Source organism: Batrachochytrium dendrobatidis (genome assembly GCF_000203795.2).
Source record: "Batrachochytrium dendrobatidis JAM81 unplaced genomic scaffold BATDEscaffold_7, whole genome shotgun sequence".
NCBI lineage: Eukaryota > Fungi > Chytridiomycota > Chytridiomycetes > Rhizophydiales > Batrachochytrium > Batrachochytrium dendrobatidis.
This window is the reverse complement of record NW_006281105.1, coordinates 724706-743365: the sequence shown is the minus strand read 5'-3', so window position 1 is coordinate 743365 and position 18660 is coordinate 724706. Positions and strand designations below refer to the sequence as shown.

At 38.6% G+C, this 18660-nt stretch overlaps 6 protein-coding genes across 6 annotated transcripts; 3 read left to right on the top strand and 3 right to left on the bottom strand.

The window, feature by feature from the left end:
• Positions 1 to 1792: 1792 nt before the first annotated feature.
• On the top strand, positions 1793 to 3265 carry BATDEDRAFT_89283 (uncharacterized protein; the record flags this gene model as incomplete). The annotated part of the gene is made up of 1 exon (XM_006679670.1): positions 1793 to 3265. One exon carries the CDS (start codon positions 1793 to 1795, stop codon positions 3263 to 3265), a length of 1473 nt encoding a protein of 490 aa, XP_006679733.1.
• A 3538-nt stretch (positions 3266 to 6803) lies between these two features.
• BATDEDRAFT_25483 (uncharacterized protein) lies at positions 6804 to 7430 on the bottom strand (the record flags this gene model as incomplete). Its single annotated transcript, XM_006679401.1, has 4 exons — positions 6804 to 6864; positions 6937 to 7042; positions 7108 to 7204; positions 7347 to 7430. 4 exons carry the CDS (start codon positions 7428 to 7430, stop codon positions 6804 to 6806), a joined length of 348 nt encoding a protein of 115 aa, XP_006679464.1.
• A 105-nt stretch (positions 7431 to 7535) lies between these two features.
• Positions 7536 to 10412, top strand: BATDEDRAFT_25482 (GTP-Rho binding exocyst subunit EXO70; the record flags this gene model as incomplete). Its single annotated transcript, XM_006679400.1, has 12 exons — positions 7536 to 7564; positions 7646 to 7772; positions 7850 to 7949; positions 8028 to 8112; positions 8208 to 8322; positions 8415 to 8520; positions 8580 to 8851; positions 8984 to 9208; positions 9281 to 9442; positions 9533 to 9601; positions 9694 to 9947; positions 10028 to 10412. The coding sequence occupies 12 exons, from the start codon at positions 7536 to 7538 to the stop codon at positions 10410 to 10412; spliced, it is 1929 nt and encodes a 642-aa protein (XP_006679463.1).
• A 641-nt stretch (positions 10413 to 11053) lies between these two features.
• Positions 11054 to 12878, bottom strand: BATDEDRAFT_89426 (uncharacterized protein; the record flags this gene model as incomplete). The annotated part of the gene is made up of 9 exons (XM_006679597.1): positions 11054 to 11154; positions 11229 to 11519; positions 11603 to 11665; positions 11737 to 11815; positions 11888 to 11958; positions 12212 to 12221; positions 12280 to 12341; positions 12451 to 12528; positions 12743 to 12878. 9 exons carry the CDS (start codon positions 12876 to 12878, stop codon positions 11054 to 11056), a joined length of 891 nt encoding a protein of 296 aa, XP_006679660.1.
• A 373-nt stretch (positions 12879 to 13251) lies between these two features.
• BATDEDRAFT_35262 (uncharacterized protein) lies at positions 13252 to 15897 on the bottom strand (the record flags this gene model as incomplete). The annotated part of the gene is made up of 10 exons (XM_006679496.1): positions 13252 to 13476; positions 13548 to 13799; positions 13891 to 13963; positions 14052 to 14236; positions 14326 to 14657; positions 14741 to 14884; positions 14952 to 15213; positions 15322 to 15390; positions 15473 to 15821; positions 15887 to 15897. 10 exons carry the CDS (start codon positions 15895 to 15897, stop codon positions 13252 to 13254), a joined length of 1902 nt encoding a protein of 633 aa, XP_006679559.1.
• Positions 15898 to 16195: 298 nt separating this feature from the next.
• On the top strand, positions 16196 to 18345 carry BATDEDRAFT_35261 (uncharacterized protein). The gene is made up of 4 exons (XM_006679495.1): positions 16196 to 16870; positions 16945 to 17113; positions 17578 to 17689; positions 17779 to 18345. Exons 1-4 carry the CDS (start codon positions 16285 to 16287, stop codon positions 18316 to 18318), a joined length of 1407 nt encoding a protein of 468 aa, XP_006679558.1. The 5' UTR covers positions 16196 to 16284; the 3' UTR covers positions 18319 to 18345.
• The last annotated feature ends 315 nt before the right edge of the window (positions 18346 to 18660 follow it).

The following is an 18660-nucleotide window of genomic DNA, read 5'->3' as shown; positions in this document are numbered from 1 at the left end:
TGTTGACTATTGTTGATCATTTTTGACCATTGTTGGCAGTCATACATTGCACGATCGACAAGTTCAACTCAAATTCATACATTGCAACTGATATATCAGTGTTGACTGGTCCGATGCTGTCGGTCAAACTGTGCACACATTCGTATGTGTTGTATTTTAACACTTTGAATATGTTCACGATCTAGTTCAACAGATTGTGCATTTTGGAATGCAACGGTTGTTTGCATGTCGAACAGTGTTTACTTGTAATGTCTGAATTGACTGAATGCAGAGTCGCGGATTGGTCAAATGCCATGAATATGTCATGAATATGTCAACACTCGTCCAGTTAGTTTATACAAAAATGAGCACGCATAATAACCAATCGACTTTGTCAGAATAATACAGTGTTGTACAGTAAACCGACACCAATCATGACATGGTATTGGCTGTGTATTATGTATATCGACATTTGTGTCGTGATTGATTGTATGTGAATACGACTGTATATTGATTTATAAATCATTTGCAACATGTATTGTATATTTTGATATGTCCAGTAGTTGGTATACAACACTGGCAATAAACCATTCACGTTACATACGACATTGGACATTGGTCACTGGACATACGACATTGAATGCTTGATCATGGTTGCTGCATTTATCGCAAGACTCGGGTATGACATGATAATTGATCTCGAATCAGTTACACTTGTATACTCATTTCTTGATACTGTCCTGGTGTCTGACTGTATTGTTTATCGTATCATGCTTTATCAGACCACTCTGGCTACTACATTGCATATTTGTCATTTAATGACATGACATGTCCAATTGTATTGTTAGCCAGAACACATCAATGGTGTCTATTGTGCCAACTGTTTTGATTGTTGGTCGATATATCGTATTTTCCACACAAATGGCACAGCTCTTAATATCACAACTACATCCGGATAGCCCATCATGATTCAACATAGCAGTGCTGACATTATACAACAATAGACTTGATACATATTGTGACGATGCTCTTGTATTGTGGCTCACGTTTAAACAATGTGATCCAGGCTATGCAAACTGAAATTAACAACTGAGCCTCAATCAGAAAGCTAAAAACCCATAGCAGCCGATTTGTTGAACCCCACAGTCTCGTAGATCAATCTGAATGCTGTGCAGTTGCTTTCGAGTCCAGATGCGTATGGTTTGCTTATTAGACGTGCTGTTCAGCCAGCACATTAGCACTGGCTTAAATCAGGGCGGATGTGTTAGTTTTACAAACGCAATACAACTAATAATCAGCTGTGCAGTAGTGATTGATACATTTGATCGTATATGTTCAACAACATTTTAATCAACCAGACTGTTAAGGGCCATTCACAGCCTAAAAGCAGTAAATGTCGGGTTTGAATTGACGCTATCGATATATGAGCTGGTGTATGTCTAACCACTCGGCTCAAATCTCGAATGTGAAACCACTAGTCTACATGCTATATATAGTGATGCTCGTAAAAATGGCAATGTGGTATGTGTGATGCACTCGTATATGACAGTATTTAAGAGCTATTATTCGAGACAAGTTATAAATAGTGTGTTTTTGTCTTGCACAGCTAAATTAAGGGCGACCAACCCTCATTGTAATACCAGTGTAGACTCCACCCTGATCCTGTGAAACAGAAAACTAAAACAAAGCAACATGCGATGCATCGACTGTCGGTTGGAATATAAAAACAGGCTGTTTTTGCTCAATCTAAGCCATAATCTCAACAACAACTGTATCAAACCTTGCAAATTCACCAAGTACAAACCATATAAATATGTTATTTGTCACTCTAATTCTGTTGATAATCTGCGTTGTAAATGCAACTCCCGTGTCGTTGGCTAGAGCTTCTAGGTTCAAAGGGCTTGCCAACAAAGTAAAACATGTAAACCGATTTATAAATATTCTTAAAATTCGTCCATATCTCCAAGATCAGGCGCCATCACCTGAAACCATTTTGCAATGGTACGATCCGCTCAAAGGCCGTGATTCGATTGTCGTGGCTGGAATGAAAATCACTGCAAACGTCCCATCTGTCAATCTCGACAATATCCAAAGCCTTTTGTCTATTAAATGTAACCAAGATCGAGTTACGATGGTGCTTACTGAACCACTGCCAAGCACCAACTGGAAAGTCCAAAAAACCCTGTTGGTGATTGGATCGCAACATGGTTGTGGAGTTGGCAATTCAGCCGAGCAGGCTCTACTTCTTGCTACCGACTGGATGCTTGACGCTCAACGAAAAATTGTCGTGTTTACAACCACTAACCCAGAAAAGGCTGGTGTTACTGGCAGTTTTGAAATTCTTGCACTTCCTGGTGTCGAAAGCAGCCAGGGTGGTGGTATCACTGCTGATGATATTTCTAATGGTCAAGCTAGCACCCATTTACTGCAAAAGCGTGGTCGAGTATCCAAACCAAACGCCAAAACTGTTGGTATCGCACTCAACTTGGATCTGAAAGCCAGTCCATCAGTCGAACTTAACCCAACAGATGTAGGCGGTGTATTCCGAGTCGGTTGCAATCCATGTGGCATCAAAGCACAAACGACACTTTTATTTCGTGCATCCGGTCGACTGTTCAAAAAGCCAAAATATTCATTGACCTGGGAAGGTGACATAGACATGTATGCCATGCTGTCGTTTGACATAGGTGTCAGATTAGACAAACGATTGGTTTCCATTCCAATTTTTGAGTACCCACTGACTCCGATATACATTCCTGGAGTGCTGTCTCTTGGCCCTAAGCTAGTTTTTGAGTTTAACATGGATGCGAGCATTTCGGCTGAAGTCCGATCAAAAGCAAATCTGACCGTGTCCTATTCCAACTTTGAAACCAGCATTGCATCTAATGAAAAAAACACATACCGTGGGTTCAATCCTGTATATACTAGCAACGTCGAAGCCGACAAGCTTGTTGCTGAAACACGACTGGAATTTGCACTCACCCCAAAACTTAAACTTGCAGCCGAAGTGTTTAAATTTGATCTTTTGGAAACGTCACTGTCGATTGCAAACAAAGTTGGCATCAACTTTGGTATCCAAAAAGACATATCAAACCTTGAAAACATCAAACGACTCGACTCTGGCCCGGCCTCATTCGATGTAAATTTATCAGTTGATGTTGGCATGTCACTCGACGGTGAAGTCTTTGGATTCTCAAAAGTCTTGTACACTATTTTTACAAAAACCATTTTTGAACGGCGCTATACTGTCAACAAGAGCAAAACACTTGCAACTACAGGTCCTTGACCTGTTTAGTTCATAATCTTGTAAATACTTGACCATTTGCATTGATCATATACATATTGCATTCATCACACAATAAACTAAATTGACAATATCCAAAAAGTTGTTTATAATGTATTGTATACAGTCATATATAGTCACATACAGTCGCATACTGTACATTAGTGTATTGGTGTATGTATATGATATACCGACAGTGTTGAGTTGACAATATACATGATTATTGGTGTTTAGTATGCACGCTGTGTTGATTGTTGTATTGTGTTAGTATCAGACTGTCGTGTATCAGTCAGTCATGACCAAACGGTACACATATAGTGCCAATATATAATGTACAGTGGTCAATGTATAATGTTCAACGGTCAACGGATAATCATAGCCGTAGTACAGATAATTGCTTATCCGACATTTGAAATATCACCCGAGTTCAATATACCGGTGTAATGCAATCAACAAAAATGCTTTAAAATGGACACATTGTCAATCGAACACATGGTCAATTGAACTGGTACACACAACTACCAAACACGACATGGTTGACTGTGCTGTCTAATATATGTATTTGGATGATGTTATCAATGTAGATTACTGTTCTAGTATCACGGCTACTTCAAACTGAGTGACACGACTGGATGCGATACAATCCGTTTGACAGACATTGCAAATACTGCAAGCACTGCAAACACGACACACGTTACATTGTATACAGCCATGTGTAGTGTAGCATTTGTATGATATGTGCTGACAACAATATGCAAGTTTTTAAATCGAGTTTAAACCCATTTTATCAGATTGTGTCATGGTTGTCACGATTGTCATGGTTGTCAATATTTGTGACAATTGTGTGATAATTTGTACCAAATTGGTGGATTCTAGCCGATTGGTGTAAACATTTGTATTTATGTTGCAGCCAGAGCATGTATTTTGTTTGTACATACACTGACTACATGTATGGCGTGTATTGACATCAACGTCTGATTGATTGTTTGGTGGACAGTCCGAGTCCGAGTCCGAGTCTGTGTGATTGCAATTGTTTGACGTAGATCTACCGTTATACTAGACTGTTTGCATGATCTAAAATCGATGGTATCAAGCAATGTATGTGATGCAATGTGGTGTAGCGTGGTGTGCCATAATATGTGCAGTATCGGATAGTATCTGACAGTGTAGTGTGGTGTGTGATGTAGCCATACGCCTTGCAACACTGGTGTTTGTTGAACAGTCAGCAAACCATGACAAACAACAGAGTAGCTTATGATGTGATGTCCAAAATACGATGCGTGTTTGGAAACATTCTGTCGATGCGATTGTTTAGTCGTTGAATACTGTAGCAGTCACTGTTTGTGTTGTCAGTATTCAAACACAACGATCATCATACGACACACACACGATGACGCTGTAGTTTTGATCTGGACTGGTGTATTCAGATGTTGTATTTTGATCATTGTTGACTATTGTTGACTATTTTTGACCATTGTTGGCAGTCATACATTGCACGATCGACAAGTTCAACTCAAATTCATACATTGCAACTGATATATCAGTGTTGACTGGTCCGATGCTGTCGGTCAAACTGTGCACACATTCGTATGTGTTGTATTTTAACACTTTGAATATGTTCACGATCTAGTTCAACAGATTGTGCATTTTGGAATGCAACGGTTGTTTGCATGTCGAACAGTGTTTACTTGTAATGTCTGAATTGACTGAATGCAGAGTCGCGGATTGATCAAGTGTCATGAATATGTCATGAATATGTCAACACTCGTCCAGTTGGTTTATACAAAAATGAGCACGCATAATAACCAATCGACTTTGTCAGAATAATACAGTGTTGTACAGTAAACCGACACCAATCATGACATGGTATTGGCTGTGTATTATGTATATCGACATTTGTGTTGTGATTGATTGTATGTGAATACAGCTGTAATTTATTTACCAAAAATAGTTGTTTTGGTGTTGAAAATATAATGGTTCCGGTATTTGTATAACTCCATTATTTGTGTGAGCCATGCTTAAGCAAACTACAAAATTCATCTGGTGCTAGATCCAATGGCGTTGCTCCGTCATTATCAGCAATTTTAATGCTGGCATGTCCCATACTCAGCAACAACTCCACCATTTGTTTACTTTCAATCATCAGTGCATAGTGTAGTGAAGTCTGACCGGAGCTATCCTGTGCATCTACTTGAATGCCACGTTGGATAAGAACTTGAGCCAATTTCAAGTGATCTCTATCTACTGCCCAATGCAAAAGTGTCATGCCCTACAAAACATTCATGTGTTACTAATAAAATTGTTTGAAACCTAGTCAAAAACATTTGATTTCATATTGGTAATTCCATGCCTTGAATAGCATTAAATCAATAACCACAATTTTCAATTCATAAACATCACATTTAGTGTATACCTCTGAATCTCTAATATTAATGCTTGTCTCAGTATCCAATAATGACTCCACTGCAGTAACATTTCCTTCTTCTGCCCAATCAAATATTGTCTTGTCTGCATCACTATTTCAAATAGATAAACATAACACGGCAAAATAGAATCAGTATATTGCAATGTACATTTTGCCAAAAATGGTATTAACCTAATTCATGACTCGCAGTAAGCTATACCTGATCCATTCACGAGAGTCACTCATGGAGCTAACGTGGAATCCAGTAGACAATGCAGCTGTATTATGGGCGAGGTTACCATCATCCGAGTTTGTTCCCAATTCAATCTGGTAACCAATAAGCTTGCTGACTAATTCAATATAAAACAGTTTTGCTTGGGGTTGAGGTAGATCTGCCAAATCGTTCCATGCAGACCACTAGAAGAATAAATTCAGGTTGGGATTGAAATCTAGTTTGTTAATCATGTAGAATAAAGCCGGATACCTTTGCTCTTTCATGAAACTCGAATAGACCAGGCTTGGGTAACATGCATTGACCAGCCGTTGAGACTTTGTAGAGGCTGTACAACTAGAGTGATATTGCAAACAGGAGCATGTATAATCCAATGAAAAGGCAGTCAGTTTTACATAAAACTTATCCTAGTCCATGCTGGTTTAGCACAAAGCTGATGGCAATAGATTCAAAGTAATAACCTCGAGAAGGGATTTTGTTGAAAAGGCTGGACCTTTATAGGCATGTATGCAACCAACTGCCTCGTTGAACAACTCGTCCAAGTCCTCCGTCTCTACAATGGCCATTTGGTTTGAAGAATGAAATTGGGTTCATTCCAACAATCACAGCCAAGTTATAAGCCTTTGTGAACCCATATTAGGGTTTAAATTGTTTCTATCAAATGAAACTATAATGAGATTGATTGTTGCTGTTATTTTTCAATAGAACAGCTAGCGACTACACTGGCTGATAAACTGCACATGTTTTTCACTAGCTTGTATTGACCAAGATAAGCAGTGTTCCTAATACTTTTAGTTTATATGCTATTTACCAGTCATTGTATAAAAAGTGAAATGTTATTTATTGAGCCATGTTGCAGTCAATAGATAAAGACGGCTGATTTTAAAATGCAGCAAGAATAGGGGCTATTCGGTCTTGGTAGTCATTTTGGTCACATATTTGGATCCAAAATAAGCAGTAGAGAAGCTAAATAGATTATAAGTTGGATGGGCAAGTCAGCCAAGTAGATTAAATGCTACAATTCTAATCAAGCCTTACCAAAAGGTAACCACTGCAGCCAAGAATACTCCAACAGAAATACAAGCTGTGAGAGCCAGACCAGCAACAACCACAAGGCCGCCATGCACCACCGCGACTCCAGTGCCTAAATGCCAATAATTTTCACATGTTAGATCTAGATGGCTGAATACATGACCCTTCAATACCAACCGGCGATTCCAAGGATAATCAGGCCAGTCACAACGGCAAAAAAGATAAATGCACCCAGTGGAATGGCAGAGAATGCAAGCAGTGCAATACAGAATGCCTGTTTACAAAATCATTAGTTGAGTCTACACAGTAACAGTTGAGCCATTTCAGATTCTAAATCCAATACTTGCCTTTAATGGTGGGTTTTTGTCTAGTTGCTTTGCAAACTTATCTGGAGACCAACCCATGGTATTCATGACTGTATTAAACAGCTCATGTGCTTTCTTCTGAGCACAGACTGCATACGATTTCTCAGACTTGGGTTCGGGCAGAGGGTTGGCCATGGTTGAATTTGTAACGTGCCAGGGCTAGTAACTTTCAAGGAAACTGTTTGCACGCTGCGATTTTAAACTTGACTTTAAAAGCTAATAAACATTTCGTCGTTGCAAATGACTAGAACAAGTATAACTCTCAACGTGTATGCGCATACCCGAAAAGTTGTACTCTATGCACTATTTACTTAACCAACATTTCAATTATATACTCCTCATTCTATTAGAAACCCTCACACCGAGGTTCAGGCTCAAAGAAAACGCGAGCTTGAAAGCAAACTCGATGATGAAGTCGTCAACCTTGAATTACTACAAACCAGTTTAAAAAAAACTGATATGCTGACTGAGAAAATGGTATGTGTAGTATATTTTTAAATACATAAAGTTTGTATACTAAGCCATTCGAGATATTTCATACACGTAATATATAGCAAACCATATTGAGCTCGTTTGACCAGCGACTGTCCAAGCTCGAAACATTTATTCTTCCCATTTACAAATCAACTCAAAAACTAACAAAAATGCATACAAGTAAACATGATTTGGAGGCATTTTTAAATGGGTAGCGGTATTACAGGTAGATTAACAGTTCAAGTCGATATACCTTAGATATTGATTCTGCTCTTGCACAGATTGAAGGATTCACTAGCACGCTATCTGTTATTAAGCAGCACGAAGCAATTGTGACCAAAGGGTATGTATGGTAGTATGAGAAGGGATACAATTCTGATCACAAATGGCGCTCCAACTCTATTGAATTAAAATTGTATTGACCATTATTTTATTTAGACCACAAGGAATTCCTCTTGCCGTGTATTTGGAGTCTATTTCAAAATTAAAAGAGTCTTTACAGAATCTTGAAACTACCAAGTACAAATCATCCGAGCGCAAAATACAGGCTCTGGTATGTTTAAATAAACTATATCAAGTGTTTTGTGTACTTGTAAAACCAAATGCAGATATGGATAAACATACTATATCTTGCAACTTTAATAGAAAGATACGCTGTGGAAAGGAATTCGCCAGTTGGACGAAATGTTTTCTCAAAAACTGCAGGCCGCAAGTGATGCAATAGATCCTAGTGCATACCAAGTTGACGATGGTAAATTTTCACCTTGTCCAATTTTGTGTTGTTTACTGATTTATGCTTGCATAAAATAGATGTTGTGCCATCGCCCATCCCAGACGCTCAGCTTTCAGAACTACATAACCTGGCAAGTGCACTTGCAGAATCTTTGATAGAAATTGGCCCTATTTCGGCATTCATCAAGCAGTATGAGGAAATCCGGTCAGCACATTTGGTAAAATCGCTCGCTTCTATATGCCAGACAACCAAGGATGAGGAACTCAAAAGCGTGCATCAGCGTGGAACGTATCAAAAAGGATCCAGTTTGCTCACACAATACGGAAAGAATCTACTTATTCTCCTTAATGTAAGTGACCATTCTATTAAAACTGTAGCCAATATTAAATCCTGATTTATAAAAGGCCATTTCAATATCAAGTTTTTGGCGAGTGTAGCATTAAAAATTTAAATGTGCTTGGTTCTGATCAATATGTTTTAGACTGAGCATGCTCTCCATCTTAAAATCATCCCAAAGCATCATGCGGTTACAACATTTGCACAAACAATTGTTTTATCAGTTGATGGCTTTCTTGACGCCTGCGAGTCTATGCTAAATCGCGTCAGAAGAAATATTCAACGTCGGGATATCAATGATGTATATATGCTGATTGATGTCTGGGACGATCTCTCAAACCTGTTTGGCAAGCATGTTGGTCTCCTTGCGGTAAGAACGTTTATAATTTTTAGTTTTAATGGCATCAACTAATTTGTGCAAATACTTGAATATGGATTTTAGTATTGTGGAAAAAAGGGTCATGATATCGATTTGGTTTTGGCAAATTGTAGCACAACTGCAATTTCATATTTTAAAGAGGTGTATGATGAATTCAGAGTGGATTCGGAAAAAAAACAAGCGGCATTATCTGTAGATGGCACAGTTCATGAAACAACTAGCAAGGTGAGTTTTAATTACAATCCAAGATTTAAATGTTTAAAGATACAGACTATCAATGCGTAGTACGATATATGCGCTAACCAATCCATTTAGACAATCAATACACTCAAAAGACTGTTGGACTTTTCATTGGCCATGGAACATATAATCATGTCTAGTCAGGTAGGTTATTGTTTTTGCTTATCTATAAACCAGCATAAGCTACCAATACATATAGCCCTAATCATTGCACGCCATCTAACTATATCAAACAGGGAAATCCCGGTGCACTTCCCGTCACATCTTTTCCGGAATTTGTATCAAAAATGATTGAAGCTCTTGTTACAGATCTTGAGATTAAATCACGAGGGTACAAGAAATCAACCTTGACTACACTCTTTCTTCTCAATAATTTCCACTACATCCTTAAAGGTCTCAAAAGCTGTAGATTGGTGGATAACTTGAATAGTGATACTCTTGACATGGTTGAAAAATCAATCAAAAAGCAGTTGGATGTGTACAGAAGCAGGTAAAGTATACCATGCCATATTGTAGAGTGCGTTTCAGATCAGCCTATTTGACTGTTTTGTGGTGATTGTATTTGTGTAGCTGGATGCCATTAATTGAACATCTTATGGATACAACGAAAATATCAGACCAAAGGATTGTCACTATTCTCTCCAAACCTCAACGCGAGGCTGTCAAGGAGCGATTCAAAAACTTTAACAAAGACTTTGATGAAATGTTCCAAACACAAAAAGCTTATGCAATTCCCGATGTGGAACTTCGTGCCCAAGTTATAAAGGAAGTTCGGCAAGTTCTTTTGCCCATGTACAATCGGTTCTACGATCGATACGTTGAGACAGAGTTTTCAAAAAATAAGGAAAAGTACATCAAGTATGACAAGGATGCATTGACAGGTGCTTTGGATAAATTCTTTGATGCTTCTTCAGAATCTATGGTTGGTAGACAGTGGGGTCGCACTCAAGAATAGTGACACATCACTAGGCATAGCAGGTATTAATCAGTCAAACTATACTTGGATGTTAAAAATGCTCAAGAAAAATAAACACCAGTATTTGATTACCACACACTATTATCTCAAGCACATATTGCCACAAGTTTAGATTAGTGTTTTACTATTCGACATGATTGGATACATAACACTATATTTATCAACAGATATCTACTACTCAATGTAGGTTTTTGATTGAATACAATAGAATACTAATAAAATTACCAAAATGCATAGTAAACCGCCAATCTCATGAAATAAATGGTCATTTGCTGGACATCATTGTGCTTTTTGACTCTAATTGGCCAATCTTTTAGTGATTGGCATGAGAACAACAGTTCCAATACTCGGATCTGGTGATTATACAATGTATGGCTATATTAAATATGAAAAAAGATTAGGTTCAAAACTATAGTTTGTGAACATCATACGATGAACATTATTTATTTTGAATTGAAATGACTAAAGTCAATTCTAGTAGAAAAGTGTAGCGAGTATGTAAGCATTGTTTATTCCAAAACCAAATAGAGGCGGCCACTGCAAGATAAATACAAAAGAGCGTTCTATTTTACGTGAATACGACTGTAAACGGAAAACAACTACTAATGTGGATCAAATAACTAATTTTCAGAAATAGGTGATACAGCATGATCAACTGAATCGGAGCTTTTTGTTTTCCCCAAGACGCTAGCTTGGCGAATAGTGGCTAAAGCAAGAAATGCTAATGATGAAATATACAAGGGTGAGTAAATCCAATTCTCGAGATTCCTAAATGATAATCCTGACTACACGTACCTTTTTTAAACGTCTTTTTTGCATCAAAGTTTTTCCGCATGTTGGGTAATAAGTCGATAGCAGCCTCGGTATGGAGCCAGGGGTGTTTTAATGCCTCTGCAGCTGTCATGCGTTTAGAAGGATCTACTAAAAGTAACTTGCTAATAAAATTCTTTGCATCTGCTGATATTTTATCCCAATTTTCTGGATCATATTCGTAACTCCCCTCAACAATGGCTTGATACAAAACTGTTGTGGAATTAGTCTCGCCTCCCCAAAATGGCGTATATCCACTAAGTAGCACATATGTAACTATGCATTTACAGATACACGCGAATAAATCATGAGCAATTTGAAAATACTTGGTATTGACGCTGTAGTGCACTATTACTTACTAACGCCAAGCGACCACATATCAACAGGGGTACCATGGCCATGATCTTTTAAAATCTCAGGAGCTAATATTTTATATGGAATGTTTAAATATCGCCGAATCAGGCTTGAAAAGAGCTCATCAAATTAGACTTACGAACGTAATGAGGTGTGCCACATGATGTAGTAAGAAACTGATTTGTCTTGACAATTTTGGATAGACCAAAATCGGTAAGCTATCAAAAAAGCAACAATGCCACCAATTAGTTGTCGATAGTATTGATAAAAAGCGATTTGGATTATCCTACCAAAACACGAGATGTTTCTGATGAATCTGCAAAAATGACATTCTCTGGCTTGAGATCACGGTGAACAATATCTAAATAGTGCCATGATCGTGTAGAGTATCAGAAAATGCATCCAGATAGTCAACAGTGATATTCAAAACACTTGCTTTTTTCATGTAAATAAGCCAAGGCTTCCAACAATTGACCAATGATTAGAGCAGCATCCTTTTCTGTGTAATAACCCTTTGCCAAGATCCTGTCGAATAATTCGCCGCCTGATCAAAAGCACATATTGTAAACATATTTGTACATGGAGGCTATACTAGAATAATCCATCTCATTCACTTGCCAGTAGCTAGATTCATAACAAGGTAAAACGTTTGCGGGGTGCTGTAAAAGTCGATCAAGCTTACGATATTAGGATGACTCAATTGCTTGAGTACCGCAATTTCTCCAGCAATCAGATTTTCTTGTCCTAGAGTTTAAATGTAGTTTGGAAATCAGTGTTTTTAATTCTGTAGTTAGTTGCTGATGGCGACATTCCATTTGAATAGTTTATTGCCACAAGAGTGAGCATGTCCCACCTTTAATCTTTGTCTTGTCAACAATCTTGACGGCAAACTTGGATCCATCACTCTTACGAATTGCCTCCTTGACAATGGCTATTGTTACAAGGTATTAGTAAAGTCAGTTGACGGGCTACAGTTTTTTAAAGCTCTAATAGCTTGAAATAGATGGCGAGCTAGGTATACACTACAGCCATGTTATTGTAGAATGATGATACCAATATAGTCCTTATTCAATCGTCAAGCAGGACAATTAGATATACCAAAGTTCACAAGGTATACATAGCAATTGAGGACAGTAAGCATTTACCAAAAGCACCAGAGCCTAATGGATTGCCAACAAAGTAATGCGCTTCAAACTCATTGGCGATTATACCAGCACGAACAGTATGATTGCCGACATCTCTGCCCTCTTTTTTAAAAAACAGCTTATCGAAGAGTCCCATTACCAATTGGATTGCCGGCAAACAGTTAGAATTCTGATTAGAAGCTCAAGTTGACTGTTTAGGTGTGGATACGGATGGCGTGCTCTGATTGGCTGCAGTTACGGCTTACATCTGACACTCTGCGTGGTTGACTCGGTTCATTTAGGGTAGCAAACATCCAACCCGTGCAGTGTCTAATGGCTTGACGAGTCTTGTGTTAAGCCTCGAGACTCTCAACAAGTCAGACTGTTGCCATGGTACAGGAAACACGATTGATATGCTTACCAATTCAAATCACAAGTGTGAGTTGTATGCAAGAACTATTCCAAAACACACATTGATGGTTGCCGACAATTTTTCATTTCATTTCATTTCCATTTTTCTTGTTGTCGACTTAATGATTCGGTTTGCGGCTAATCACACGAGGACTTCGACTTCCAGCAAGCAGATTGGGTCCATCACCCGTAGCTGCACGGCTTGTAGATGGAATAGAGCTGCTGCTTGAGCTATTCGTAGGCGATTTCATTCCAGAGCCTTGTCGCTTGGGTACCAGTTTTGAAGTCAGATGCGACTGAGCTTTTTGAAGCCAAGCAACCTTTTCTTTTAGTGTCTGCAATGTCTAGTATTTCACAAAAATTTCATGCTTTAATGGCATGAAAAAGTTTAGATTTTTACAAAAAGTATACTTACCTCGGGTCCACTCGCAGAAGATGTTTCTTCAGTACTCAATTTTTCAATAGCGACAGATACGTCTGTCAATGTCTTTTGAATATGCGCAAGCTCCTCCAGTACATCAGCAGTAGTTTCACGACGACGAGCAGCTTGTGGATCACTAAGACGATATACACTATCCAACACAGGAGGAGCAGAGTCGGAATGAAGACTTGTACTGCGTGTACGTCCTAGTTTTTCATATGAGCGTCGTCCGGATCCAATATATACCTGTGATCAAATGACATAATGAGTAAAGTCAAACAGACAGATCGATTATACTTGCATTTCAAAAGTTTAAATTGAATTTTAAAAAGTTTACCTGACGAGGACGATAGATTTTGAATTCAGCATCGTCAATATTCTCAATCAGATGTGCAATCATGCCAGCAACTCTGAATTATTAAAATGTATGTAAATCAGACAGTTAGAAGCATGCCCACACGTTTAAAGCGTCCTGCAGATAGTTCATTACACGTATACCTGGGAATAAACATCCACACAGGAAACATGTCGGATGGGAATTGCATGGTGTGGAAAAGCACTCCCATCCAATAGTCAATATTTGGATACAGTTTTCTATCTGTGAAATAAGGATCAGCCAATGCCTTGGCCTCCAGTGCAATGGCTATGTCACCGATATGATCTTTCCCCATCAGCTCAAATAGCTAGAACAGATTACATAAAGTACAATCAATATACGATATACCCCAACTATTGCATCCAGATGCATATCATCAATTGTTATATCACGCACCTCAAGAACCAGATTTTTGCAAATACGAACACGAGGATCATGGGTTTTGTAAATACGGTGGCCAAAACCCATCAAACGTACACGAGATTTGCGAGTACTCATTCCACCAAGGCTAGCATCAGTAGCTTCACTGTTTTTTCCTGGCTGTTTCACAAGCAAAAGATACTCGTCAATTTTATCAACGGATCCAATCTTTTGAAGCATTTGAATTACAGCAGCGGTTTTGCGTTCTCCAAAAAGTGCACCTGCTGCACCTGCAAGATTTGTAAATGGATCCACTCCAGAAGATGACAGGTGTCGAACCATGATGGTGGAGCAGTTTGATCCATTTTCTACAATTAAAAAACAGAATTTAGGCCCAAGTAGCCTGGTCCGCATCTTCAAATACAATTCAACCTGGATCAACTTGGCATACCTGCAAGAAGAATAAACACCTTGTTGAGGATTTTGACAAGACGAGGATCTGGATGATAGTCGGGCTCATTAAGACGATCCATCATATATAGTATGTTTTCACAGTAGTCATTTCCATTGAACATGGGAGCGTTGTAAGGACGGCCTATAAATAATATCAAAATCAAGATTAACACTGGTGATTGGCTTGAAAAGGATTTCAAACGACATACCAAGACGGTGGCGATAAGCATTGGCTGCAATGGTAGGAATTTTTCCAAGAATACGATAAATAGCACGAGATCTGGCAGTTTCAGCACTCTTGATGAGCTCAGCTTCCTCTGCAGTGGGATTTTTGCCAGCAGCAATTTTTGGCTTCATATATAAACTATCACCCTTGAGAGCCGGATTGGCTTCAGGATGAAATGTGGATAATGATGCAACTGTAGCAATCACCATACCCATAGGATGAGCATCAAAGCGGAATGTTCGCATCTGACATTAAAAGACCGAGTGTAAATTGAATGAAAACGGGAGCACACGCATGTAATTTCAAACACAATGAAGCGATCGATATCAAGGCATAAAGTTCAGCCAACATACCTGATTTGCAAGTTCAGTATGAAGATAAGTATGATGCATGACACTCTTTGACCACGCATCAAAGACTTGCTGTGAATTCATCAGAGTAGTGATCAAGTTAGTCAAGTCCAAGATTGCTGTAAAACCATGCGATACAATCAGTATGTAGTACCTGGGTAGCGGGAAGGTCACCATAGATCAACAAGTAAGCGACTTCAAGAAAGTCTGATTTTTCGACTAATTCTTCCACATCGTAGCCTCGATAATAGAGTTTACCATTCTCGCCATCAACGGAAGAAATGGTAGTTTTACACACAGCAGTGTTTTTAAAGCCGGGGTCATACAGACGCAAAGGAACTTTACTTTCATCAGCAGTATTAGCATTTGGAGGAGTGTCTGGCAAAGGACATGTTTGAGGGATCTTGAACTGAGTGAATGCAGTTGCAGCAATTGTATTATTCACTCCAATTGGAACATCAATGGTGGTTCCTGAAACAGAATCAGTGATGGAGAGTGAAGAACTAACGTAAAATAAATAGATTAATGTATGATATTGACGTGTATATGAATATGATTGAATACATACATGGAAGTCATGGTTGTGATGGCAACATGGAACTGAGTGCAAGTTTATTGAATACCTTCCAATCACGTGTAGGTTTAATCATGAATTCAATTATAATTGACTAGATTTGTATAAAGTTGACTAGATTTGTATGAATTCCATTCAAGACTGAATGACTGACTTGACAAGTGTTGATTCAAGTTTAGATTTTTATCAAGTTGAATAACAGTTCAACTTGAATGTGATGAATCGTGTTCACGTAAAATCCAATTTAAAATTAGTTTGATAATCGCTGTTTTTGACCTTGAAATCTATTCAGTTTGCAATAGGAAAACAGCAACACTCTCACATCGATCCAAGTGATTCCTTGTCAATACCAAATCAATTCTATTTGAATCTAACAATTCATACTCAAAAATATGTCATTTTCATCCTTTAGAAAACCTGGAACTTCTCAAATCCAATCTGCTGCTCATAAAAAACTGCCTGCTACAAGAGTGTCTGCTCATAATGGTCAAACCTTGACTTCTACTGGAATCCCTTCTCTTGACGATACATTTGGTGGAGGACTTCCTTTGGGCTCTCTCTTGCTAATTAAAGAAGATCGTTTTACTGGCTATGCCATGCTTGCTCTCAAGTACTACATGGCTCAAGGCATTGCTTCCAACCATGCAATCCTGTTTGCTTCTGGCTCCACTACTGCCAATACTGCATCAGATCTGGATCCAATATTCTCCGATCTCATGGCTGTGGTCAAGCCATCTGCTGGTCATGAGCAAGATGATGGCTCCAGTGGTGTCGACTATGTTCCGCTTCCATCTGGCTCTATCATGACTCCCAAGTTTACTAGAGCATTGGGTGCGCTTCGTTCAAGCAGTCGTGGCTCCGTTTCTGCAATTCCATCTGCATCTTCCGATTCTTCTGATCAGCTCGATATTGCTTGGAGATATCAAGCTATGCCTAAATTCAACTCCCAAGTTTCCAACAGTGTCCAATCTTCATCAGGTACATTGGCTAGTTTATAGCTGTCTCGATGCTTAATATTTAAATTAGTTGACTAATGGCTTGACTCATTCTAGGCCAACTATACTGCCGTGTATTTGACTTGACCAAACGCATTGATCCAGAATTACTGACTCGTTCATCCATTCAATGCTACAATGGTCCGTCACTTTCAGTAGATTCTCCAAATATGTTTAGAAATTTGCTAGAAAAAATTCAATCTGCTATTGTCGACGGAGGTTTTAGGTAAAACTGGTTTCGTTGGATTCTAAATGTACAGCATATTCATGTAAAATGGATCACTTGTATTGATCTTGCAGTCACTACCTTTTTGAAATAATCGTCGAGTGTTCATCCTACTACAAATTGACTCGAATCGACATTCTCAACTCTCCCAAACACAACATCTATCGTACAAACTATATTTTTGAAATAGTCATTATACAATCACCAGATTCACAACAATCCATATATTGAATTCAACTATTTTCAAACTCCCTGTTGTATCCTAATCTTGTCGATGCGCACTAACTTGAAAACAAACATTGCGCATTTCAAAAATGCAACTGTTGTTTTTATGTCAATTACCTAATGTTTGTTTTGTATCGGAACTGTAATGTGAATATTCATTCAGTTTTTATCCAGTACTCCATTTTACGTGAATAGTGTTGGTATACCATATTTAAATTCTTTTATTTGTTCATGTATAGTACTTGCGGTGATACAGAAAAGGCACAGACATTGCTTAGGATTGCAATTAGATCTTTTGTTTCTCCAGAATGGACTGTATCAAATGATCCAGAAAGCCTTTTGTACATCAAAGCAAGTATTATTTAAACTTTTGATATCAATCCGCTTTTACTTATACTGTAAATTTATATTTTATCAATGCATTACTCGCAATAATCCAGGAAGCATGCTTGTTTTTGCACTCTCTTAAATCTATACTTCGCAACACACAGGCAGTCTGTGTGGTCACAGTTCCTGCATATTTATATGAGGATTTTTACAGAATCCGGGCTGATCCACTCATTCGAAGACTCGAATACACTGCGGATGCAGTAATTGAAATAGAGTCTTTTGCAGGATCGCCTAAACCAGTAAACCCCTTATACGCAACAGAGTATCATGGCTTAATTCATCCGCACCGTACATTTGGCTTAAACTCACACAAGGAAACGTCGCGACTATCACCAGTGGAGTTGCACTCACTCGCATTCAAGGTGCGACGCAAACGGTTTTTAATCGAAACTTTTACTCTTCCGCCAGAAGATGCGCAAGATGAATCAAATGAGTCCAAATCTGCTAAATCGTCAGCTGGACAAGAAACCAATACATCTAGACAGCATAGCTCATCGATTCCATCTGGCGCAGCACGGTCTCGACCCAGAGGTTCTGGTCCATCGTGTGGAGCATCTACATCTGGAGTATCTAGTGTTCTGGATTTTTAAATCAATTCAATAAAGCCACATTTATGCATGTAGGTTTTGAGATGGTTGTTGGCCGAGTCTTGGATCGAGCACGATCATTCAGTTTATGCCACAGTTTTGCATGTTCACAAAGTTGGTTTATTATCGAAACAGGATGCGTTTTTGGAATGCATATCTTCCCTATTATGGGTCCGAGGAGCAGATATATACAACTGAGCTACTTGAAAATATTAAACAAACTCTAGCACTATCAATCAATGCTCAGGATATTACTGTTGGAGCTACCCGTGCTGCAAGGGCATTGGAAGAGTACGGAGTTTATGAAATAACATGGATATAATATTAATATATTGTGATGGAGTT

What these genes read in the sequence shown, in the direction of transcription:
- BATDEDRAFT_35261 (XM_006679495.1), top strand. Translation starts at nt 16,285, where the DNA reads ATGTCATTTTCATCCTTTAGAAAACCTGGAACTTCTCAAATCCAATCT. An exon ending in ATTGTCGACGGAGGTTTTAG is followed by an intron (nt 17,114 to 17,577) that starts GTAAAACTGGTT and finishes GTTCATGTATAG; the next exon opens with TACTTGCGGTGATACAGAAA. An exon ending in AAAGCCTTTTGTACATCAAA is followed by an intron (nt 17,690 to 17,778) that starts GCAAGTATTATT and finishes GCAATAATCCAG; the next exon opens with GAAGCATGCTTGTTTTTGCA.